Below are 26,064 nucleotides of genomic sequence, written 5' to 3' on the forward strand. Positions count from 1 at the left end.
CCCTCTTGCAGATGTCCTTGTATCGCAGCTGTGGTCTACCTGTAGGGCGCTTTCCTTGCATGAGTTCTCCATAGAGGAGATCCTTTGGGACCCGGCCATCATCCATTCTCACAACATGACCCAGCCAACGCAGGCGTCTGTTTCAGCATTGCATACATGCTAGGGATTCCAGCTCGTTCCAGGACTGTGTTGTTTGGAACTTTGTCCTGCCAGGTGATGCCGAGAATGTGTTGGAGGCAGCGCATGTGGAAAGCATTCAGTTTCTTCTCCTGTTGTGAGTGAAGAGTCCATGACTCGCTGCAGTACAGAAGTGTACTCAGGACGCAAGCTCTGTAGACCTGGATCTTGGTATGTTCCGTCAGCTTCTTGTTGGACCAGACTCTCTTTGTGAGTCTGGAAAACGTGGTAGCTGCTTTACCGATGCGTTTGTTTAGCTCGGTATCGAGAGAGAGAGTGTCAGAGATCGTTGAGCCAAGGTACACAAAGTCATGGACAACCTCCAGTTCATGTGCAGAGATTGTAATGCAGGGAGGTGAGTCCACATCCTGAACCATGACCTGTGTTTTCTTCAGGCTGATTGTCAGTCCAAAATCTTGGCAGGCCTTGCTAAAACAATCCATGAGCTGCTGGAGATCTTTGGCAGAGTGGGTAGTGACAGATGCATCGTTGGCACAGTCACGCAGACATTTCAGCTGGACTTTCAGCTGGACATTCTGTATTAACATGCTAATAAAGTGGCCCTTTCTCCCATGTGTGTTGTCTCGAGTATTCATTGAACAGTGCCCAGACAAAGCATGTTTCCTATCCAGGAGTGCCCCCAGGACCTTTCTGGCTCATTCACCAACCTCTGGTTGCAGTAAGATGTGAAAAGTCTTGATTTTAATTTCCCTTTTCTAGGTAACTCCTAGAACTGGTTTAATGTTTAATTGTAAATGTAGAATTGGTTTAATGTTAATGGTTTAATGTCCTGTTTCCCCAGCAGTTTTCAATCACTGTGCCGCAGCAATGTTTTGAGAGAGTTGTATGTTGGGTATTGGGGGATGTGAGCCCCAATACCCCAAGTGCGGTGTGCCTTGTCAGTTGTCCAAAAACTGATGGTGACCTTGATAATTTTAGTACCTTTTTTGTGTGCTGTGAGATGAAAAAGGTTGAAAATAACTTCCTCATTCCAGACGCTATAAGGGAAAACCAGGAGAATATGCAAGCTGTGCTTCTCAGGCTTAGGAAGAAAATTTTGTAACTCAGTGCTGTGATGATTTTTTTTTTTAATATGTAGGAGATAATCCTTATTCAGTGAGTCCTTGTATGTTTATTAAAATAAAGCACATTTTGTTACTTTTCACCTGTTGCAGCAGAGGTCTTTCGTACCCTTCAGTTTCATACTCTGCCCTGTTGTGGCAATTGCTGAAATACTCTTCCAGTTCATCACTTGTGAAGGTGACAGCAAAGAGGCATAATATTTTTTGTTAATCCTTCATTAAGGGTGTTGTATGTTTCCCATTCTTCATCCACAGTATCTCACCTGAGCTGCTTCAGAAGCTAACTGTAACTTCACCACCACCCCCCCAGAAGTAACTTCCTGTAATATTTGTGTAAGTGTATACACACCATGAAGTCTTATTTTTGAGCTTCCTACTTCAAGTTAGAGGGTTCAGTGTAATGATGGGGAAGGGGGTAGACCCAGTTTAGTTTCTCTGAGTACTATAGGTATTCATTGAGATGAGGCTGTTTCACAACTGAAACTATATGGAGAATTAAACTACTGTGCTCTGTTGTGTTTTTACATTTGATCTCTCAAATGACTGTTTAAATATGGATGGAGTTCAGAAGACACCCAAGAGTGGCTACAAGAATGATTCACTAGGAGTAGCTAAAATTTCCTTTCTTGTATGTCTGAGAAAGGTTGTCTGTAACTGGGGTTATGTTTGATTTTGTGAACAAACTAAATGATTGGAGTATGCTGGCTGTATTCTCTTTCTCTCTCTGTAGAACTGGGTGGCAGTTTAGTTATCACATTTTTTCTTTATGCAAGCAGTCTTTTTATTAGGTCACCTAAATTAAATACAATCTGACCCTCAGCAAACAATTTCAAGGTTTGAACTTCTACCCTTTGCTTTACAGCCCTGAAAATTACAGTCCATCTAATTTAGAACAGTGGCAGTACAGATGGTTTGTCCTTACTTTTGCAAATAAGCAAGACAGATGATATATCTGAGTGTTATGGGAGTTCAGAAAGGAAATGAGGGGAAATAGCTAATTACCGTACAATTTATTGTAAGGATGATGCCACTTCCTATTCATGCACAATAGGACAGTTGTATAGACAATAATTGCCACATTATGCACTAAAAATGCATTAACCGATCACGTGTGCAGCAGTGTTCTTTCCCAGCTGCATGACAAAATGAATTTTTTTCAAACTGTAACAGAAGACAAATATAATTTTTAAAAGCCTAGCATTTTATTATTTATATTAATACACTTACCGTTTTCCACAAGCCTATATACGCGAACGCTACTTGGACCTTACATAAATGATCTGTAAGAATAACAGCCCTGGGAATTGCATTCTGAGCATGGAAGCTGTGTTAGCTTTAGCCTGGAGCTAAACAGGGAATTGAATTGTATTAACAAGTTGTACCTTGATTCTGTTGTACCTTGATTCAAAATATCTGGTAATGTTAAGGCAGAAGCATGGCACTTCTTACGTGTATATACATGCACGTGACAATTACTTTGTGTGAACTTGTTCTACCAGATTACTTTCTGTCTATATTGAGCAGGGAGTTTTCAATATGCATATAATACATACTTAAGATTTTATTTTCCCTGTTGTTGTTTTTTTTACTTTCACAATTACATTTTTTCTTCATATTCAAAAATTTGGTAGTCATGCTGCATAAGTACATAAGAAGAGCCCTGCTGGATCAGGCCCAGGGTCCATCTAGTCCAGTTTCCATGTATTTCTCAGCGGTCCACCAGATGCCTCAGGGAGCACAGAAGACCCCAAGATACTTGCATCTCACTGCCACTCCCCTGCATCTGGCATTCTGTTTACTCTTGCACCCACCCTCCCCCAAAACGAAGACACCAGTATGCACCTGAGTTGAATTTGAGCCACTTTATAAGTGCTTATACTATAATATTATTAACATAATATATATTATATAATATAATTATATTTATAATGCTTGAAACCTACTTGAACACACCTTCCCTCCCTCGCCACTCTGGGGTAGGCAGCAAACTGCCATCCATAGCCAATTCAGGGCCCAATCCTATCCAACTTTCCAGCATTGATGCAGCAGCAACGCAGCCCTGAGGTAAGGGAACAAATGTTCCCATACCTTGAGGAGGCTTCTAACACTGCCTCCCTACCACAGGATGCAGAGCACACCTCATTGGCACAGCTGCACTGGCACTGGAAAATTGGATAGGATTGGGCCCTCAGATGACATTTTAAAAAATCCTACCCATAAGAACATAAGAACAGCCCCACTGGATCAGGCCATAGGCCCATCTAGTCCAGCTTCCTGTATCTCACAGCGGCCCACCAAATGCCCCAGGGAGCACACCAGATAACAAGAGACCTCATCCTGGTGCCCTCCCTTGCACCTGGCATTCTGACATAACCCATTTCTAAAACCTGGTCCTCATAAAAGCTGACTGCTGCATTTCTTAGTGACATTATAAGCTTGTCCACAGTAAATGGTTTCCATGCATTGTTGCAAGACATCTGAGCAAAAAAATGCTGTTCCATGTTTGGCTGCTATCCGTAAGTGATAAGTTTTTCACTACGTGGTGCTGTCTTTAACTGAACCACCAAATGGAGTAAATGTAAAAGTATGTGTGAGACATTTTGAGGATTAAAAAAAAATAGCCAGTATGATTTTTTGGATGTTTCCAAATGGCTTTTCACAACTTTCTGAAGTTGTTTGTATGTATTCATGAGGACAAGAACCATTCATCATCCATATACCCAAGGTATGGTCTGAGGACTCATGATATGATCTGTGAAGACTTAAATTATATGCTTTCCCATTATTCTGGGCATCATTCTCTTTCAAACAGCCCAATCCTGAACATATTTGAAAGTAAATCTAATGTCAACAGAATTAACTTTTGAGGTTGGATCACAGTCCAGGTTTTTCCATCAATGGTTTATGATCACAAAATGTAAGCTGTTACCATACGTGAAGGCCCAGAAATCAATCTCCGCAGAGCATGGGTGTTCTTAACTGTGTGATGCAGTGCCTCACAGGACCAATTCAATTATGGAATCCACTGTGAGTTTGTACACTAGAAACTACTCTGTTGACCTAGTGGGGACCAACTACCACGTGGCTCTTCCTTCCTAGAACAATCTCCGTAAGTAACAGTTCCACCTGGCTGTCTGAGAGCAAGAGCTGAGACAACTAAAATTCACTCCATCGGCCTGGATTAGAGTCCACCTGACATTTGGCTCTTCCCAGAACTGTCTCCTCCATTCCATGTCTCCTGGCATTCCATGTTGAAAGTGTGAAACATCCTGGGAGCATGTTGGGGATGGGGAGTGTCTGATTCCACCAAATGTCACGTTGTTATGAAGTTAATCAAATTTCTGTCTGAATGGGTGGATGTGTTTGCTTTGTTTTGCACCCCCCCCATGTAATGCATTACATTCCTGTGATGTGAACCCTTGCAAAGTATGCTAGTGTGTGAATATACAGCCTCTTTTAGTTGTTACATTAATAGTTTCATATTTTTAAGCACCACCCATCAAGTACTTATTGTACTTAAGTGGCATAGCAATCAAAGAGAGAATTGCTTACAGCATAAAAGAGAACCCAAACACTTTAGTATGGTTGTCATTCTTTTTTAATGTTGAGGGAAGTAGTTGGAAAGGGCCAGCTAGGTTCAGATCTAGGAAGACGGGAACATCTGCAGTTTCCGTTTTGGTGGGGGACAATGAAGAAGCTAGCGATTGTATTTACCTCTTTCCAGCAAAACAAGAAAGTAATGTAATTTAAACTGTGAAATCTTCTTTAAGTTAAAGGTTGTACACAAATGCAGTAAATAAAACTGCATAATAAGTGTTGTATGTATTGCATTGTTTTAAAATAAATTGTAAAAGTTAGCATCTCAGGTGACATGAACATGTAGTGTTCATAAACATCCAGTATAAAATCAGTGTTAAGATAAAAATCTAAGCAGTATCTTAGACTAGCATTGGAATTATAGAAGGGGGGGGGGAGAGAAATCAGGAATGGCTTGGTGATGCTGAAATTCAGTCCAATGATTCTTTCCTAAATTCTGTTCACTAAGAAGTTTGGATAACAAAGTAGTGGTTGTTATGCCCTGGAAACTGAACAGAAGTGATAATAGCATTCTGCAAGTTCAGTTAGGATTTAGATTATTAATGTTTTACACTATGACATTGCAAAGGATTAACCTGCTTCATTTAGCTTAAGAAGGCGGTGCAGGGAGAAGGGTGTAAAATAAGCTATGATGGCCTTAATTAACAGTGCATTACTTAGGAGTGAGAAGCAGAGGGGTACGACGAGAGAGGAGCTATTTGCGCTATCATGACAGAAACAATGCAGTATGCATCCCAAATGTGGAAAACATATTTTGAAAGAAACTTGATCCTTGAGAACAATGCAGTCACAAAGGTTTGTCCACACATTGTTACTTGTTAATTGCTCAGCAATTGTACAAGTACACACTCAGCAACTCACAGTCAAAATAGTAGTACTTTGATAAATGATAAAATTAATGTAACAGCTTTGTAAAGGGCATATACATAGAGAAGGAGCATGGGATTGCCCTAGTCCCTGTGACTATGGCCATCTTATTTCCTGGGACATTCAACAAAGAGGTTGAAGAAGAAACTTCTAGTCTACATTGTGTTCCATATTTTAACTTCAAGTCTGGGTCATGAGTATTATGAAAGACTGAGAACCCAATCCTATGCATGTCTACTCAGAAGTAAGTGTCATTATATGTTCAACAGGGTTTACTCTCAGGAAAGTGTGTATAGAATTGTAGTCTTATTTATTTTCACATTTTTATCTACCCTTCCTCCAAGGAGCTCAGGGTGGTGTACATCGTTCCTTCCCTCCTTTTGTTCTCACAACCAACCTGTAAGGTAGGCAAGACTGAGAGATAGTGATGGGCCCCAGATCACCCAGGAAGCTTTATGAGTGGAGATTTGAACCTGGGTCTTCCAGGTCTAAGTCCAGCTCCCAAACCACTATATTATCGTGCCTCTCACAATTGTAATGTTTCTAGAAGTTACCCGAGGTTTACAAATCCATATTTAGGGCATAACTGTGAAACTAGTTCATTGCATTAGAAAGAAAGAAGGCCCATCTACAACAGAAAGTGGCTTTATTTTAGAACAGCTCAGAAATTTATGTAAAAGGATGGTTGCAAGCCAGAATTTGACACATTCTCAGTGAGTAATATACAGCCATCTCTATATGAGGAAACACTGCAGAAGAAAAATAAGAGCTGCTGGAGAGTCATGTTGTTGGCACAATCATTGACTTAAAATTAATTGATGGTGCTATATCTTTATTATGCTGAAAGGGCTGTGTAAGGATAATATCCATCTGGAGAGCTAGCAACTGATTTTTTTCTCTGCCTGCAAATATGTTTAGATCAGGGAAAGTAATTTATTTAGATCCTTAAAAGCATGCAAGAGATGTTTGTGTTTGGAAACACGATCTTGGCTGATTAATTTACTTTTTTAGAAGATGTTTTCAGTGAGGCTTTCTACAGATGGAATGTTACCTAGAAATTATATTGTGGGTTTTTCTGGGGTAGGGTCATTTTTGTTATAATCTAAATTTGTTTTGTATTAGCTCTTCTAAATTTAGCTTTTCTTTCTCCTACATCCCTTCCGCTCCCCAAAAAAACTCAAGCTGTGACAGATATAAAAATATGTCTTACCAAGTAGCAATACTGTGGCCATTTTGAATGTAATGAATAAATCTTGGCCTGCCAAATTTATCATGTTCAAAGGTCTTTGTTCTGGGATGTCTGTTGAACACATTCTTGGAGGCTTGACTAATTGTGTTAAACAGATTTCCACCAGTTTCTTTCCTGTGGTTCATCTGAATATCAATCAGCCTGTGATGATGTCAAACAAATGACTGTAGTCTCTTATATTCTACATGAGCTTATAAATGTTGCTGTGGGTCAAATAATGTTATATCTAAAAGAAGGGGTGGAATTCTCTAATATTCTTAGAAGGCAACATACATATTTAGCCTTTTGGAGCTATACTTCTTGCTGATATGTGCTGATTCTTGGAGGAACAAAGCTTGGACTTTACTCTTGAAGAAATACAGTAGGTAAAACTATGAATTTGTTATAACTCCAAGTTCTTATGCCTTGTTTTGGCAGTTGACATCTAACCAGGACAGTGTACTACTTGCAATGTAATTTTATGATTCTTATTTTTTCTTATATGCTGAATTTATCTCCCCTTCTGTCCTTGGATAGTTCAGAAGCTACAATTGTTTGATTACATGTTGCTTTTGATAATAGGGTAGAGTAGACATAAATGGAATGGTTAGAAAGGCACCTGAGGGTGTGTTCACACCTATGTCCTCAAATAGCAGTAGTTCTCCTTAGTAGTAAAGCACTTCTGTAGCACAAGCTCACTTTATTCCCCACTGAGTTGACAATTCTAACTGTACAGAACTCTTCACTGTTAAGGCAACCACTCTGTACTATCTGCACGCCCAACTCAGTGGGGTGTAAACTGACTTTTTAGTCTGAAAGAAGGGAAGGACTGTAGCACTAAAATAAACTACTGTGGTTTAAGAAAAGCCAGAACCTATGTTTTCAGTTCCTCAGGTTACCTCTCTGTATTTGCTTACTTACCACAATCTATGGAATGTTATCTTTTTCTTCTCCGGTGTTCCAAAATAATTAGAAAACCTGACTAACCTAAAGAAGAAATTGTTCCAGAAGAGATTGTCACCTTAATCACCAATAAGTAGATACAGTTAACAATTCAGTTTCTAATGGGTCACCTCAAGAACATTTGTGAGATGGCATTTTGCTGTCAGAAGCCCCTTCTGTGTCTGGAAGGCATGCTCCTCTCACACAAACACATCTTGTAAAAGTAGAACACACCTTCTGCTTTAGTTGGCTTGATTGCAGAGTTTTGCATCATGAAAACTCTGGATGGTACCCAATAATTTGTCTGATTTATTTTATTATATAATAACCCAAAGAACTATTAACTATTATCACATCAATACATTTATAAGTTTCTCCCTAAATATTCTGAGTGCACACCATGAGCCAACACCATGACAGTCAGCAAGAATGTGCTGGTCAGCTATGCCCTCTGTACTGTTGGTGTAACTTGCAGACAGCACACGAGGGCTCAAAATGGGAGATTTAAAAGTCCTCCATACCATCTGTGTGAGTGTAAGGGCAGGTGCCCTCACACACTGCTCCAACACACTTTGAAAATGCCCATTTTCCCAAATGTATGAATAGACCTTATGCCTTGTATTCTTTCCTTTTTTAAGATAGTATTTTGATAATATAATGTGAATTATTACATTGTGGAGATTGTGTGCTACAGAATTCCTTGACCTTTCTTTGGCTTCTAGGATGTACCTGTTCTTATACTGCATTTGAACTTTTCATCTCTGATTCAGGAATCAGACACTAAAAATAAGACCTTTGAAGTGTTTAGCTAGTGATGAGTGTGTCATATATCTGAAATTGTTTTCATTTATTAAAAATTGCTTCATTTAGTTCAATGTCTTATTTTTTTATGTATTTTTCCCTTGTTTTTAGTGGCTGATGAAAGCAAAGTTGGCTTGTTGACCGGACAAAAATTAGGTAAGATTTTCTTGTTTTATTTTCCTTATCTGTACTTACAAACCAGACAGCTATTCTTGAACCATTGGCTCGATCCAGTTTACAGGAAATAGAGGCATGGAGTTTTTATTAAAAAAAATTAATTGATCCAAATTCTGCAGTGATAAATTAGGATTTATGGTTTGTTTGGCATTGCACATAAAGTCAATCACTTTCAGGAAAAGCTATAGAATGACTTCTTTTTTATTTATACTAAACAGAGCAAAAATTAAAATGAATAGGTGAGATTAGACTGTTATACAATGCCTAATCATCCATGCAGTGGATTGGTGCCAGTTTCTACTGTATAAGGGGTAAGAATAAGTATTAAATCCATCTGAGGCTAGAGAGGAGGCAAAGCCTCTGGTGTCATATTACCTAAGCCAGTGTTTCTTAAACTAGGTTGGGACCCACTTGGTGGGTTGCCAGTCAATTTCAGGTGGGTCCCCATTCATTTCAATATTATATTTTTAATATATTAGACTTAATGCTACCTAAGTATGTTACTGCATTTGGGGAAATGTTACAGATCTTTACATTTAACAGGCTATTATGTATATACTTTAAACAGTGATCGTAAATGGGACTTACTTCTGGGTAAGTGTGGGTAGGATTGCAGCCTAGAATTGTTAAAACTCTTCCTGTTGATGATGTCACTTCCGGTCATGACATCACTTCCAGTGGGTCCTGACAGATTCTCATTCTAAAATGAGTGGGTCCTGGTGCTAGTTTGAGCATCACTGCCCTAAGCTATGGGAAATGGTTTAGCAAAATGGTCACTTTTCCCCCCACTATTCTTCATTGAATCGTTTTGATGTTGATCCCACCTTGCATCCTGAGGCAGTTGATGGGATTTGACTCTGTGAACAATTGGGCACAATGAATAGGATGCCAAGATCCCTTCCGCTGTAGCTTGCCTCACTGTTCGTGTGCATCACGTGTCACAAGGGAACTTAATTCGACAGCCAACAGTGTTTGCCTCAGGAGGATCTCACTGGGTGACAGAACAACTGTGTAATGTAATGTCGTAGTTGGTTGGATTACCTGGACCATATGGTGGTAGCCAGCAAGTATAGACCACTTGCTACTGGGATTCCTTACTAAGTTATAGACCCTTCTTTTTGATTAGGCTGCACTGCTACTAATGTTTAGCATTAATGTTAAGTTTCAAATTATTAAAATAACTAATGTAACTAATTTTTAGCAAAGTTTGAAATTGACAGTTGGAACGAAAGCTTGAATTTTTTTCCAACGTCAGCTGCTTCACTCATTGAACTGAGTCCCTTTGCTGGATCTGACAGCTTTTCCCCTTGTTTTGGATTTTTTGCTTTGTATTGTGAAACTTGTCTGAACATCCTACTGTCCAAATTATGAGAGGATGCCATGGGAAATTTCAGGCATGGGTTCCAACCGGTGTACTTTACTTCACCTGGATGAAACTGAAAGTTATTCTAGATCTCTCTGGAATAGTTAATAGATTTATTGGCAGTTGTTTGCTTCATTGCTTTAGCCAGTGTTTAGTCTCTGTTAACTTATTCAGTCAGGTCAATTCAGGGGGCATGCAAAGAAGAAAAAATTGGAGTTGATAATCTTGACTGGCTCACCAGTCGAACCTGGTGGGTTCGACTGGGTTCACCAGTCGAAAAGTTGGGTGGCATGTGAAGGGGGCAACCCTTTGACCCTGTCTCCCACTTCCTTTGCGGGATGATAATCTCTTTGATGCTCTTTTCAAACTAATGGAGCCAGGGTTGTTTGGACAACAATGAAGAGATGGTGCAGATGAAGCCCCACTGCAGAAGATAGTAGGGAACGGGGCATGGCAGGCATGCCAAGAAATAAAAATATATATATAAGGAGCAAGTGAAGGGTGGCATCTTGAGGCCCAGTCCCAGATGGCTAAAAGGCTTGGACTGGACCTAGTATAATAATGCATATTTCATCATCAGTTGTTGGTTTTTCTCATCTATAGAATTTAGTATCTGCTGCATTCAAATGGACTATGTGACCTATCATGGACTATATCTTGTGACCTATCAAATGGACTATGTGACCATTACTTCCTTACCTCCGTCAGATGTAATCTTTCTATTTACTAGTCTATTTCTATTTACTGACTTTATTTCCATAGAATGGGTCTTGATTTCATCTGGTGATAGGCTTACAGTTTAGGAACTTACTCCATCTTCTCTTGTTCTGTCTAGTTTAGGCAACTGCTTAACCTCTCTTCAGATGGCAAGATCTCAAATGTTTACTGTTGAAGTCAAAATATTAGAGCTAAACAGTTTCAGTTCCTTTCTACTCACCTGTGTCCAAAGCTGTGTCCTTTTTGAAAAAGCTGCTTGAGATCTTGCCAATTTGGATAAACCCTGCCTGTCACAATTTTGTAAAAACTGGAAAAGCATAGCTTTCAATGCCAAAAACAATATTTGTTTTTGTTTATATTGTCTGCAATAAAACATTCAACAGTGAATGCCTCTATGTATTGCATACATGACATATCTATGCAGACCTCTAACATTTAAACTATTCCTATTTCTTCAGATCAAGGTAGATATCTTTTGAATGGTTTTTATGGCTCCTGCAGTTCACCTTTGCCTTCGGTATGCGTCAGTATTTTCTATTTGAAGCTGGAAGTCTCCACTGATGCCTTCCATCTTCCTTGCACCTGAAATCTCTATTTTATCTTTGTTGAAGAGAGCCTCTGAGTATGAAAAACTTTCCAAGAAGTGACTCATGGGTTGGAAAGGTGTACCCTGTTATTACTCAGGAGGAGGCTTGCAAACAGTGCAGCTGCATTCAGTTTGCCAGAGAGAAATGGAAGCCCTTCCTGTCAATTCACATTGGATCAAAGCCCACTGCAATCATAACAGTTGGCAAGGAATAGCTCAGAAAGTGAACGATTTATATTTCAGGTTCATGAAATTTTGTGTTTATGTGTAAGAAAGTCTAAAAGTGACAAAAATACTCAATTCAACAAACCTCTACTAGGCATAGCATTTAACAGATAACAACTCTAGATAGTCCAGCATATAGATATACATGTTAAAAATAAAATAAAAGTTAAAAAACAGCAATTTGCTTGCAAAGTTACTCCATGTTACTTGAGACCAACAGCTTAGTCAACAAGAGAGAGACCATAAGAACAGCCCCACTGGATCAGACCATAGGCCCATCTAGTCCAGCTTCCTGCATCTCACAGCAGCCCACCAAATGCCCCAGGGAGCACTCAAGACAACAAGAGACCTGCATCCTGGTGCCCTCCCTTGCATTGGCATTCTGACATAGCCCATTTCTAAAATCAGGAGGTTGCACATACACATCATGGCTTGTAACCCATAATGGATTTTTCCTCCAGAAACTTGTCCAATCCCCTTTTAAAGGTGTCTAGGCCAGATGCCATCACCACATCCTGTGGCAAGGAGTTCCACAGACCAACCACACGCTGAGTAAAGAAATATTTTCTTTTGTGTGTCCTAACTCTCCCAACACTCTATTTTAGTGGATGTCCCCTGGTTCTGGTGTTATGTGAGAGTGTAAAGAGCATCTCTCTATCCACTTTATCCTTCCCATGCATAATTTTGTATGTCTCAATCACATCCCCCCTCGGGCGTGCCCTTTCTAGACTGAAGAGGCCCAAACGCTGTAGCCTTTTCTCATAAGGAAGGTGCCCCAGCCCAGTAATCATCTTAGTCGCTCTCTTTTGCACCTTTTCCATTTCCACTATGTCCTTTTTGAGATGTGGCGACCAGAACTGGACACAATACTCCAGGTGTGGCCTTTCCATCGATTCATACAATGGCATAATAATAAGAATAAAAATAGTCCACTTCAAATTGCTCAAATATAAAAATTTTCCAACTGGAAAGGTCACAAGCTCAGAATCACCCACCAGCAGAAATTGTAGAAAAGCATTCTCAGGGAAACCTTTTTTAGTTCTTAACAATGGAGAAAGATACTGGTTTCTAAGCACTTGATTACTAGCACATTGCAAAGCAATGTAGTAAGAGAGTCTACCTCTCCAAGAACTACAGAATCATTCTTCCCTCAGGGCATTTCTGAACCTGCCAAGTAGGTCTTTAGAAGGCAACACATTGCAGCGGACTAATGTGAAAGCCCTCCTTGCACAAGGGGGCACTCTAAGAGGTCAGATACTTTGGCTGTTGACCAAATGTGACAAAAATACTAAAAAATGTTACTTGCATGCCCAGTCCTCTCCAACTTTCCAGCACTGATACACCCACAATGCAGCCCTGAGGTAAAGGAACAAATGTTCCTTTATCTTCAAGAGACCTCTGTGATGGCCCCCCACTGCATGATAGAGTACATGCCCCGTTGGCACGGCTGCATCAGCGCTAGAATGTTGGATAGAATTGGGCCCTGAGTTTGTATTACTTTTAAAGTGGACAGTAGAAAAACTGAAAACTACAATGGCAATTTCAAGTTCTTAGGTTGGGCCCGGGCAAGAGATCTTCGATAGGCCTCCCACAAACTCAGACTGCTGCTGTTATTGCTTTACACTGACTGCCCTTTCTCTCAGCTCAGTCCCCCATGGCCGCTCTGTAGTGAAGAAGCAATTGCTGCTTATCATTGTCACAGCTGCATACCCATCACAGGTTATTAGGCCTAGAGGAAGATGCAGGTGCCTGGCTGGTTGGAAGAGGAGAGAGAACACCAGAACCCAAAAGGCTTTCTCTAGATCTCTTGCCCAGAGCCGACCAAAACCTGGAAAAGATCTGCTCTCTCTCTCAACACTAAAGCCAGAAAGCATCCAGTGGAACTGATTGGCTGGAGACTTGGAATGGTTTATTCAGAAGCAGCTGGTGGACCACTGTGACAAGTAAGATGTGGAGCTAGATAGACCTTTCGTCTGATGTAACAGAGCTGCTCATATTAACGGACTTCTTCAGTGGCTCTAGTGTCAGTGATACTGGTGGGATGATGAGTCTCTTTGCAGGCTAGAAGCACAACTAAATCTGCTGGAAAGTGTGTGTGTTTTCCTTCTGAGCAGTGCTCCGTTTCAAGGAGTCTAGTTGGCAGTGAGCCCTGGCAGATGCCTGATAGTTGATGTCCAGTCTGTTGTTTGTCAGCATTGATGCTCTTGTAGTTTTATCTCCAAATGACTTAAAGAAGTAGATTTAAACTGGTTTAGGGCACAATCCAGCCCTTCATTTGGGCTGGTGCAAGGAAGGGCCGGTGCAGGTGTGTCGCAAACGTGCTGTAAGGAATGTTTGTTCCAAGCTTCCACACTGGCTTCCTCCGCGAGTCTTGCATCGGCCCAGCTGGGCCGACGCGAGGCTCTGGGGTGAGTGGGAGGGAGGCGTTCCTGGGCGGAGGGACGGCTGGCAGTGGGCAGCCCTGGGGGCAGGCACGTGGGGAGTGGGTGGCGCTGCTGGGATCTAGCAGTTATGCCGGATCTCAACCCCTGTTCCCGGGGAGAATGGAGCAGCTTCAAGTCACTCCGCTCTACTCGGACTTGTGCTACCTGAGGAGGTGGCGCAAGTCCAAGGAGACCCATTGGGCCAAACGCACCTTATCCAGGGGTAAGTGGAAAAGTTTCCCCTTGCCTCTGACTGAGCCGCCTTGGGCCCGTATCCTGCGCTGGATACAGCGCAAGCCTCTTGGCTTGCCTGTTCCAGTGCAGGATAGGATTGCGCCCTTAGTTGCTTTCATCTGCAATCTGGTAATGCAGGAAAAAGCTGTATTATCCAGCATGCATGGGGAACGGGTGTTGCTGATTACCAGGTATGTTGGTTAACACAACTTTTACAAGCTCCCTAATTTATGTGACAGGGCTTTCTCTACAATGCCTCTCTATTCTTCTTCATGAGTGTCCTCTGGAAATAGAGATGCTACTTCCTTCCTCAGGAGGGCCTCATAAGGAAGACATTTAAAAATCTCTGTTCATAGAGGACTTCCTTGAAGGAGGGATGTGGTTGGGGGAGCTTGTTTAACTTGCTTCTCTGCCATCTTGAAGTGGCATGCAAAGATTCCAGTTAACAAAATTTACTGCTTAACCAAGTGCTGGATAACACAGCTTTTACTGCATCTTTATTTGGATTAAATGTAGATCCTAATTATTAGGATATTACATCACTGGTGTTATCCCTATATGACAGGTGAGGTGTTAAGGCTGAGAAACGGCAGTTAGCTAAAGACTACATAATGAGTTAATGGTTTAATAAGTGAGAAGTGAACTAAGGACTTTGCAGGTCACATTGTCACACTGTATTACACCAGCTTTCTTTCTTTGTCTAGCACAGATTCTAGCCATCCCTTTTTAGAGCTCATAACAACTGAAGTGGGAGATTGAAGATTCTGAAACTCAGGCATAATGTCTTTAATCATCCAGTCTTTCCTTCACTCATAGCACCCTGGATATGTAATCTTTTTCGAAAGTGAGGCTGAGGTAAATTAACAGGTAAAAACTACAAGGGACTGGACTGCTAGATGTTTCCTGAATTGCCGAAACTAGATTCCTAAACAGAAGTTGAATCATTTTTAATATTTACTTAATCTTCTGCCTACATAGTTTGGTTTTAAACTGGGAGAGGGGGCAGTGAGTATAAAATGGTCAATGGAAATTGGAAATAAGGCTGTTGTCTTTTCCTTCCCCAGTCTGTTAAACTTATAAAATTCTTCCAAAGTCTTCCAGGTAAACTTGGGTTAGCAAATCCTTTGGAGATTTCTGAAAACTTGTGGCATAGGTCTGAGATGGTAATGTAACTGACAACCCAATTCTAACCTGCACTGGCACAGCAGGGCCACATGGTCTATGCTACATCCAGTGCCAGTTAGGAGAAGGCTGAAGGTCTACTCGGGGTAAGGGAACATTTATCCCTCTATGCTGGTTAAAGCCCCAGCCTGCCTTATGGAGCTTCTCAGATCTGTGCCACCTAAATCTCTGGTGCAAATCTGGGAAGACCAATGGAAGGCCAGCAAGCCCAGGAAGGGAGTTAAGATACAGTGGAGGCCTCCTCTACGGATCCCGCTTCCTCCCAGGTCTGTCCCTCCCCCAACCCATTATAGCAGCTCCAGGCTTCTGTTCTACCCTTCCCTAGCACCTGCACTGCTCTGTACTTTCCTTACATCCACTTGTGGCCACTGCTTTGGATGTAGCACTGGTGGACTAGCACCAGCATTCCTGCTGGTGCTGCTTGCTCTAGAGTAGTTGTAAACATGCTTTATGGCATGTTTGCAACTCTAGGCCAGTGCAGAGGTCACTGTGCCGGTGGAGACCAAGAATAGGATTGCACTGTGAGTTACAATAGCATCCCATATTTCAGAATCCAGTAGGTAAACTTGCCTGTCTATTTTTCTTTCAGCTGTTGAAATGGACCAGTTTGAAGCCTCAAGCAAGGAAGTATATTTAGTGATGCAATGTATTTGCCGTAAAACCATATTCTTTAACCTGATATACACATATAACTAACTGTTGTTTTTGAAGCAGTTATAATAGGAAAGATAGGAAGGATTTATGTGCAGATTACTGCTTGCACTGGAAAAATATTCCCCCCACGCACATACACACACTTTATGCAAAGTCACAAATGGTATTCCATTAGCCTCACAGCTATTTGCTTTTTTTCATTTTTCACGTGGTTTCTTTTTTGTTTTTGATTTAATGCTTGAGACTCTTTTAATATGTATTGACTGTCTGCTGAGGTCTGTGCTGACACAGCTCTTTAAAATGATGCAGTACTGGAGAAAAGCTGATGAGTCCTTCTTTACGAGCTTTGACATATTAATTAGCAAAATGGACTAAAAGAAAGTAACTCATCCTATTTTCTTTTTAATTTTCTAAAACACACATGTATGTTGAGATTTTAAACCAGTAGCTCCCATCAGTAGACTGATCACTGTCATGAAAATTCTGTATTCCAGCAGATGAACACAATGATCTTCCTCACTTCTTAAGAACCCACAGGTTGCCAGGTTATGTTTTATTCTTTGATGAACAAGTGTCTCCACTTGTACAGAGCCAGATATTATAATACTTTTTGTTATGTAAACAGCTGTAAAGATTCAGTTTCAGAGTTCTAAAGTTTAATAGCAATTGGAGATAATTTCTGAAGTCCAACTGAACATCCTCCACCCAAAGGATCAATCCCATATTTCTCAGACCAGGTGGGTCACAAGCCAATTTCAGGTAGACCCCCCCATTCATTCAGTGCTTATCTTATTTTCAAAATTGATGCTGCCATAGTATGTGGCTGCATTTGGGGAAATGTTACAGATCTGTCCTTTTAACAAGCTACTATGTATATGCTTTTAACAATGATAGTCAATAGGACTTAAGCCTGGGTAAGTGTGGATAAGGTTGCAGTCTTTAGGATGTTTGGGAATTTTTTTTTTTTCAAACAGATCAGCAACTGCTTGGAAGGGTTAGGATGGTTTTTCTTTATATTAAATAAAATTTTTAAACATTTACTTATTGGAAACTTAATTTACTTAATTGATTTATTTTATTTTGTCATATGTGTTAAAAGTGTCAACCAAAAGAACTTTCAGAACTTGTATAGTATCATAAGGAGTGTTTGGCCTATGATGGCTGTAGAGACTTGTCTCGTTCCAAACCCTGAGCTGAAAACCAGCCTTAGCCTTGGTGTGAAGTGGCTTCCAGCAACTTCCAGATCGCCAGTGCGTCTTTTCTTTTTTGCAATTTGTGATGCTATGTCTGAAATCAGTGGAATCGTAGGAAGTTACTTCACATCAACAGCTTGCCATTGCCCCTTTCCTGAACATGTATAATACTTTTTCAAAATCCACCTCTTCCATGAGGCCATTGGCTTGGCTCCTTAATCTTCAGCCCTGCCTGACTTGAGTACTAAGTATATCTAATTGCGGCTGCATTTATTTTCCCTCTTTTGTCACCCTGAGGCTTGGCAGAGACAAAGAGTGAAGTACTTTCCCCTTCAATTTTTGTGTGTGCCTCTAGTTTAATACTCTTTGGCATGAGTAGAACTGGTTAGAACTTTTATTAGCCCTTGCTCACTGAAGTGGTGTTAGCCAAGGGTCTTGAACTGAGAAAATCTACCTATCATTGCACTTAAAGAAGCTGCAAAAATGCTTGAGGTTCTTCTCTGTTGCTTTTCTGGCCAAGGATCTTCTCTACCTTCAGAGAAAAAGACTTTCTTGTTACGACACTCCCGAGATACTAAATAAGATTATCACTCTTTAAGGAAAACAAATCAGAGTAGTTCCTCACTTCATATTATAGTTGGGCTTGCTTTAGTGTGAACAGCAGGATCACGTCTTTAAATACCTGCATTCAGGTACTCAAAAGCCCTGACTGGGCTGCATTTGCCATCACATTGACGTGAGTATTTAAGGGCATATGCTATTGTCAGCATTTTGTGTTTGCTGCAGGAAGGAATAATGCACCAGTGGTCTGTTCGGCAAATAAAATTTGAATTTCTGAGTTGAAACCCTCTGCTTCAAAAATACTTAATCTTATGAATGCTTTATTTGAAAAGACATAATCCTGTGCTGTTAGCTTGTCTTATAGAGTCGCTTTAAGAAGTAGCATACCATGCTCAAACATGCTGACTTAGGACAGCAGGAAATTGGAAATCCACAGAACAAAAGGAGCAGTGGGGAAAGCCCTCCAGGGCTTCTGTACAGTGTCAGCATCTGCATACGTCATAGCAAATCCATTTAGAAATATGGAGTGCTTTGAGCTTGCTCTGTGATCCTTCACTGTTGGCTTCTGGCTCCTAACTTCATACCTCTAGCTAGTCTCTGAAGAAGTTTTCTCACCCCTTGACCTAATTGAGAGGTCAAGAGGTGCACAGAAGGGGGCAGGAATCTGTAGTTCCTTAGAGACTTGTGTACTTGGTGGCTGCTGTTGGCAAATGTAGTGAACTGCTGCATGCTACTAAAAAAACCTGCAGTCACTGATGAGTTCCTAATTTTCCTTAATCCTTTCCCTCCAGATGCTAGATTTTTCTGCTCATGACACACTCCTGGCAGTGGGCATGCTGAAACCACTGTAGCCTTGGACTTAATGAAGTTGGAACTCTTCCCAGATATTACATCTGCCCTCCCAGTTTCTACTTCAGAGAATGAGGATTAGCAAACTACTTCTTTAGCTATGATGCAAAATGGAACAAGTGGCTGCTATTAGCCATTCCATAAACAAGAGTTTTCTCTGTAGATCCCATTAGTGCCCTTGTTCCCTCAACGACAAATCTCCCTGTACTTGGAAAGGTAACATCTTGAAGAAAAGGTGAATTATAGCCAACTCCCTGAAACTACTACCTTTCCACATGCAAAAAACATTTTTTTTCTTTTAACATGAGGGGCATTCAATAATGCAATTTTGTTACTTTCATTGGTAAACCCGGGTACCAGCTAAACCTGGAAGGCGCTTTTCCTGAATGTTTGAATTGGCTCCAAGCAGTGGCATAGCTAGGTCATTTGACCCCTCCGGAGCCCATAAATTTTTGAGACCCCATATGGCAAGATTGGCTAATTAATATATATTCACATTTTTATACCATTCATCAGTTAATGAGCTCAAGGTGGTGTGCATGGTTCCTCCCCTTCTTTTGTCCTCTCAACAACCCTGTGAGGTAGGTGAGGCTGAGAGATAGCAGTAGTCATGGCATGAAATGAATAATAATAATGGTCAGAAAATAAATGCAGTGAATATTTCCCCACAAGCAATGGATGAATATCAATGCTCTCCCCTGCTTCCCTGGGCCTCCTAATGCCTTATAAGGCATTAAAAAACGTAACTTCTGGTTTTACAGAGAAACCAGAAGTTGCTTTTTTCCCCTGTCATTCTCAGTTTGAGCCCAACAGAGATTGTGAACTGACATCCTCAACCTCTTCTGAACTCAGAGGACCCTCTGGAGGTAAGGGCAGCAGAGCTCCTCTCAGCTCGGGGGGACGACGACGACGAACGACGACATTCACCCATATCTGTGGCTTCACATAACTGCGAGGGGTTTCTGGAATGGAACCCCTGCGGATACAGGAGCACACCTGTATTTGTATTCGAACTTTGAACATCTTTTAAAACCACTCTAGAAAATTGATACTATAGCATCTTTCAGTTTCTAGGGTATGAATGAATCTTTTATTACGGTCACAGACCAGTACAGTTTCTAGGGTAATAACGACCTGAACCTTGAGCCATAGTAATTTAATGTGGCTATATGATGATCAGTGAGTACTGCTAATGTTTTCCTATTTCCTTATTTTTTTAAATAGCAGAAAAACTGTCAGAACCCTAAAAGAACATAAGAAAAGTCTTGCTTTTCCAGCCTTGCTGGATCAGGAAGCATTTGCACAAAAGACCAGTACATCTGAATCCCTTCTGGATGATATGCTAATTTTGTTATACTATTTTTGAGTTGCGTGACAGATGCTGTTAAATGAATTGAGCTTTGCAGCTTGATCCTAGCTATATTTAGTCAGAAGGAGGTCCTACAGTTTTCAGTAGGTTTTTCATCCAAGTATATTTAGAACTGTAGTCATTCTCCTTTAAAACCCCTAGTGCAGCGCTTCCCAATCTTTGGTGTTCTGTGGCTCCTCTGTGCACTGCAAACGCAACTTGTGGCTCTCAGAAGTGACTGTCAGTTATGTCATTGCCAGTCACTTTGGGTTTGTAAACTGCACTGGACACTATAAAGGCTGGTAAGAGCCTCGGGGCGGGCAGGAGGGCCTTTAGCAGTGCACGAGAACCATGTGCAGGAGCTTGGCTAGCTGAGCTTAGCCTCTTACCGGCCCCTGCAGCATCCTGTATGGTCTTGCTGCCTTCCCTGCCAGCTGGCAGCCCGCAGCTCCACAGGGAGTGCCTTGTGAGGCCCCAAGGCACAATTTGGGAACCGCTGCCCTAGTGGGTATTCTTTGAAAGGCGGAACATGATTAGGGGAGTAATGCAAATGTCCTCTGCATTGCAGAGGAGCTTGACTGTCTTTTTTTTATATTTTGTAAAATTGTGAGTCTCTTTGGGACAGAGAACCACTTTTTTTGCTGTGTTAATTGCTTTGTGAACTTGTCCCTTTGAAAAGTAATATATAAATATTGTTGATAATAACGGTAATATAGAGAAGCTGTTTTTGGCAAAATTATTGCAGCATCTAGAGGTCCTATGGTACTGGCCTGGGATGGTTACCATCTCATCCCTCCAATCCTTGCTGCTGCTTAGTGCTGCTGAGTGAAGAAGAAGTGGTAGACTTTGGCCTGAAAGGCAGGAGAGAAGCACCTTCAATAGTGCAGAGGTTCCCTGAAAGTGAATCGCTTTCTGAAACAGTGACATGTGTTGATGATGAGGTAGGGAACTGGCACTGATTGGCCCTGTACTACCCAAAATGCAGCACTTTCATTGGCTATAATGGCTGGCAATCACGCATAGGACAAAGCACACTGTAGTGATGCAGCACTAAAGGAAGCATTGCTATGGGATGTATTGCTGTATACCATTTGATCAGATACATTTCCAGATGTTCCATTTTCTTCTGCTGCCTGTGCTTATTCCATCAGAATTGGTGGAGCTCTGTAGTAGTGAATAGTTCTGCTGTTTTTAGTAGTACTTGTTTCTGTTTTTTTTAGTTTATTTGTTTTTGATATGGTTGAGGGGTTCCACTGCCTTTCCAGTTCAGTTTGGGAAGACTTGGTTTCCCCACTCCTGGAAGCAGAACTTGAAAGTCATTGGCCCTGCCTACTTACCATCAATATTTCCCCTAAGGAATTTGAGCTGCAGCATGACACAGTGGCAGATGCATGACAATGACATCATATATCGTTAGACTTCTGGAAACACCGAGCTCTGAGCTGTGTAGAGCTCAGCTTGGCTGGGTTTTGAGCTGTGCAGCTTAAAGGAAACAGTGTTTACCAGGAGGAGGAGCTATTTCAGCAGTTTCCAGCCACTGTACCACGGCACATTGGTGGGCCACAATGGTGTACTATGGGACTTTTGGGGGGGAAAGGTTATTTATTGTAGGGCTATTGGGGGATGTTGTGAACCCAGCTGTCAGTGTGAAAAAGGTTGAAAATTCCTGGTCTCTTTTGAAAAATAAAGGCTTATGAATGCCCCGCAAAGTTCTGGAGAACAGAAATCCATGTGAAGAACTTCACTTTTGAAATATGCATGGTGGAGAAACTTCATATTTTTCTCATAGCAGTAACAAAGGCAAAACCAAGGTTCAGGTAGTATTCAAAATACATTTATCCCAGCTACACAAAGGATCTTGTCCTCCTCTTTTAGGAGCCAAATATATTATATTTCTACGTTTCTCCATCTGAAGATACTGTAAGGAGTTGACTCCAACTCAGTTACAGGCCAACACTCACAGCATTCATGTGAATTACTATACATTTCTCAACAATTCAAGTTCAGACTGAGATAGAATACATGTCTATAGGAGCTTACTTTTATATCTGATCAGCTAGTTATTTTCAATTTAAGGGGGCACGTGTAAATAGGCTTGAAAAATGAGACAGCAACCTACTTGGGGAATTGTACACATCAAAAAGAGAATTGCTCTCCATCTAATACTAAGGCCTCTGACACCACACTGAACAATAAACTGTAAAGGATACTATGATAATGGAAAGACAAGGCTAGAGTGAACCTACTGCAAAAGGGATGCAGTGCGTTGGGCTGAGCAAGTACTAGTATAAGCTTATAAGGAATGATGTGGATAAACTCTTATTAGGCACAGCGGTTCCTAAAGAACTCTTGACTGAGATGTTTTTTAGAATTTATTTTGACACTGAATACAAAAGTCTTCAGGACATAAAATATTCTGACAGATTAGGAAGCAATTGTCATATATTGCATTGGAAAAGAGTAGGTATGCTTTCAGTGTGTATACCCATCTTGTGGTATTAGTTGGTCACACATTGATTTATGGATGCCAGTGTGTGGTGTGACTAAAAAGAAAAGCAAATTCATTTATTGGGTCTGTCATCTAGTAGTGATGGGGAAGTAATCTGTGTATGTGTGCAAGATGCCATTAGTTGGGACACTTCTGAAATATTGTGTCCACCTTTTGGTGGTTCAAGGGAAAAGAAGTTTGAAGCAGGAAGTTTGCAAAGAATCATAAATGGATCAAACTAAAGATCCAGCATTCTGTTACCATCCTCAGGGAAGTTTGCAACCAACAGCCCTTGCTTATTGTTTGCCTTCAGTGTTCCAAAGATCCCTGCCTCCAAACACAGAGATTCCTTGGAGCTGTCACCAAGCTAATACCTGATAAACATATCATCTATGAATTGGTCAAATCCATTTTGAAAGCTATCTACTCTAGTAGTCACCACTACACTGCGAGAGGTTGAGAAGAACTTCCTTTTGTCTATCCTGAACATGCTGCCAAAGAAGAGCATTTAAAGTCATGTGAAAGAAGAGTGAGAAGTGATGAAGAGGATTTGGTCTGTTTAGAAAAGCCTGAAATTAAAAGATTATACTGGAGAAGTGTATTTGGTGGGGGCTATATAGAAGGGGAAATGGTGCTGACGGGTAAAATATTAGGTATTTTCAGAACTTTCCCTTTTGCCTTCTCAAAAATTAGAAGGAAACGTCAGCATCCAAGCTTCTGACAAGTGTACCTTAATCACGATCATATTGGCATCCAAATGTACTACCACAGTGAACAGCAGCAAACATTTCAATCTTGTGATTGAGATCCACCCGTTCTTTGTCTTCTTAAAGGGCAGGGTGAAGTGCCCCATGTGATGCTCAAGAATGAGCAGTAGGAGTTTACACTGTCCTGGAGCATTCATCAGCGTCATTTCATTTTAGTTTTATCTTGAGGGACCTGATCAAAATAATCATGGCTACAGATAAGCCATTTGAGCTTTGAGGAAGGACCTCTTGCCAACCATCTGTCCATTGGAAAGCTGCCTTTGAGTTCCTAATGTCTGCCAAGAATTTAAGATGGCTGTTATCTAGTACTGGCTTCAGGCAAAAGATTCTTAGAATTTTCATCATGGCTGGTCTTTGAAAAGAATGGCTCCTTCCTCATAGTTTACAGGAGATTGGTGAATGATGCCTTGCATCCTTAGATGAGTGCTCACCTGCTATCTGCAGAGAGCTAAGACATTTGAAAAAGTAAAACATCTGAAGCCTATTCAGCTGGGTGACAGAGGAAGTTGTGATCTCCTTGCCAGGCTGCCTGTATGGAGCTTGGATGATGCTGATTATCTGGATCCTCAATCTAGTTTTAGGCCTGGCTTCAAGAACGAAACAGCCTTCGTTGTCCTGTCCAATGGTCTATGCTGGGAACTGGACAAGGAAAGTGCATCCCTTGGTTCTGCTGGACCTCAGTGGCTTTTTATATCATGTATTCTTCTGGACCACTTGGTGGGATTAGCCTAAGAGTCTTGGTGTTAATGGAGGCTGTACTCTTACCTGTAGTCATGAGGAACTGAGGAAGTAGTCATGAGGAAGTAGTCATGAAGTGATTGTGAGGAACTCCAGAAAGATCTCTCCAGACTGGCAGCATGGGCAGCAAAATGGCAGATGCGCTTCAATGTCAGTAAGTGTAAAGTCATGCACATTGGGGCAAAAAATCAAAACTTTAGATATAGGCTGATGAGTTCTGAGCTGTCTGTGACAGATCAGGAGAGAGATCTTGGGGTGGTGGTGGACAAGTCGATGAAAGTGTCGACCCGATGTGCGGCGGCAGTGAAGAAGGCCAATTCTATGCTTGGGATCATTAGGAAGGGTATTGAGAACAAAACGGCTAATATTATAATGCCGTTGTACAAATTGATGGTAAGGCCACACCTGGAGTATTGTGTCCAGTTCTGGTCGCCGCATCTCAAAAAAGACATAGTGGAAATGGAAAAGGTGCAAAAGAGAGCGACTAAGATGATTACGGGGCTGGGGCACCTTCCTTATGAGGAAAGGCTACGGCGTTTGGGCCTCTTCAGCCTAGAAAAGAGACGCCTGAAGGGGGGACATGATGGAGACATACAAAATTATGCAGGGGATGGACAGAGTGGATAGGGAGATGCTCTTTACACTCTCACATAATACCAGAACCAGGGGACATCCACTAAAATTGAGTGTTGGGCGGGTTAGGACAGACAAAAGAAAATATTTCTTTACTCAGCATGTGGTTGGTCTGTGGAACTCCTTGCCACAGGATGTGGTGATGGCGTCTAGCCTAGACGCCTTTAAAAGGGGATTGGACAAGTTTCTATAGGAAAAATCCATTATGGGGTACAAGCCATGATGTGTATGCGCAACCTCCTGATTTTAGAAATGGGTTATGTCAGAATGCCAGATGCAAGGGAGGGCACCAGGATGAGGTCTCTTGTTATCTGGTGTGCTCCCTGGGGCATTTGGTGGGCCGCTGTGAGATACAGGAAGCTGGACTAGATGGGCCTATGGCCTGATCCAGTGGGGCTGTTCTTATGTTCTTATGAGGAACTGCTGCTAAGCACTTTGGCCTATGGGTTCCTGAAATCTTAATCCACATGTTGTTTAACTTCTACATGAAATTGATGGCATTTTTAAAGTGTGATATCACCAATATGTGAGTGTGACATCCAGCACTGCCTTTCTATTCAATTAGGGCAGGAATTTTCAGCCTTTTTCATCTCCTGGCACACAGACAAGGTACTAAAACTGTCAAGGCACACCATCAGTTTTTCTTTGGCAATTGACAAGAAGCACCATGCTGCTGGTAAGGGGCTCACATCCCCCAATGGCTCTAAGAATAAATGACCCTCCTTCAAATTCTCACGGCACACCTGCAGATCATTAGTGGAACACCAATGTGCCATGGCACACTGGTTGAAAATCACAGCATGTGGGACTAGGGAAGCTATGGAGTTTGAGTCAGTAACTGGTTGTATTAAGGATTAGATAGGGGTTAAACCGAAACTCAATCCAAGCAAGTTTGTAAGAGAGCATATTGAGAACTGGGAATGCAACTGGTTTTGAGCAGGGTTTCACTCATTTTGAGAGATTGGGTTGGGAGTATTTCTGGATCCAGCCCTGACTCTGGAGTGTCAGATATCAGTGATGGCCAAGAGTGAATTTTCTCAGCTTTGGCTGGTGCACTAGTTGCATTTGGTTCTGAGGGACGTAGTACTTCATACCCTAGTGATCTCATACTTGAAGTTATCGTAAATGAGCTTTATGTGGAACTTCCTTTGAAAATGGTTTGGAAACTTCATGTGGCCCAAAAGGCAGCAACCCAGAGCCTCTCAGGGGCTGTGGTTCTGACTGCACTACTC

The 26,064-nt window shown here is 41.4% G+C and overlaps 1 protein-coding gene across 2 annotated transcripts in view; it reads left to right on the plus strand.

The window, feature by feature from the left end:
• Positions 1–26,064, plus strand: part of PARD3B (par-3 family cell polarity regulator beta) — a 540,299-nt gene that overhangs the window by 248,211 nt on the left and 266,024 nt on the right. For both annotated transcript variants that reach the window (XM_066623090.1, XM_066623172.1), the window contains one exon: positions 8,806–8,850. In XM_066623090.1, the coding sequence (XP_066479187.1) occupies positions 8,806–8,850 (45 nt within the window). The remainder of the gene's footprint in view (positions 1–8,805; positions 8,851–26,064) is intronic.

Source organism: Tiliqua scincoides, chromosome 1 (genome assembly GCF_035046505.1).
Source record: "Tiliqua scincoides isolate rTilSci1 chromosome 1, rTilSci1.hap2, whole genome shotgun sequence".
In the NCBI taxonomy this organism is placed as follows: Eukaryota; Metazoa; Chordata; class Lepidosauria; order Squamata; family Scincidae; genus Tiliqua; species Tiliqua scincoides.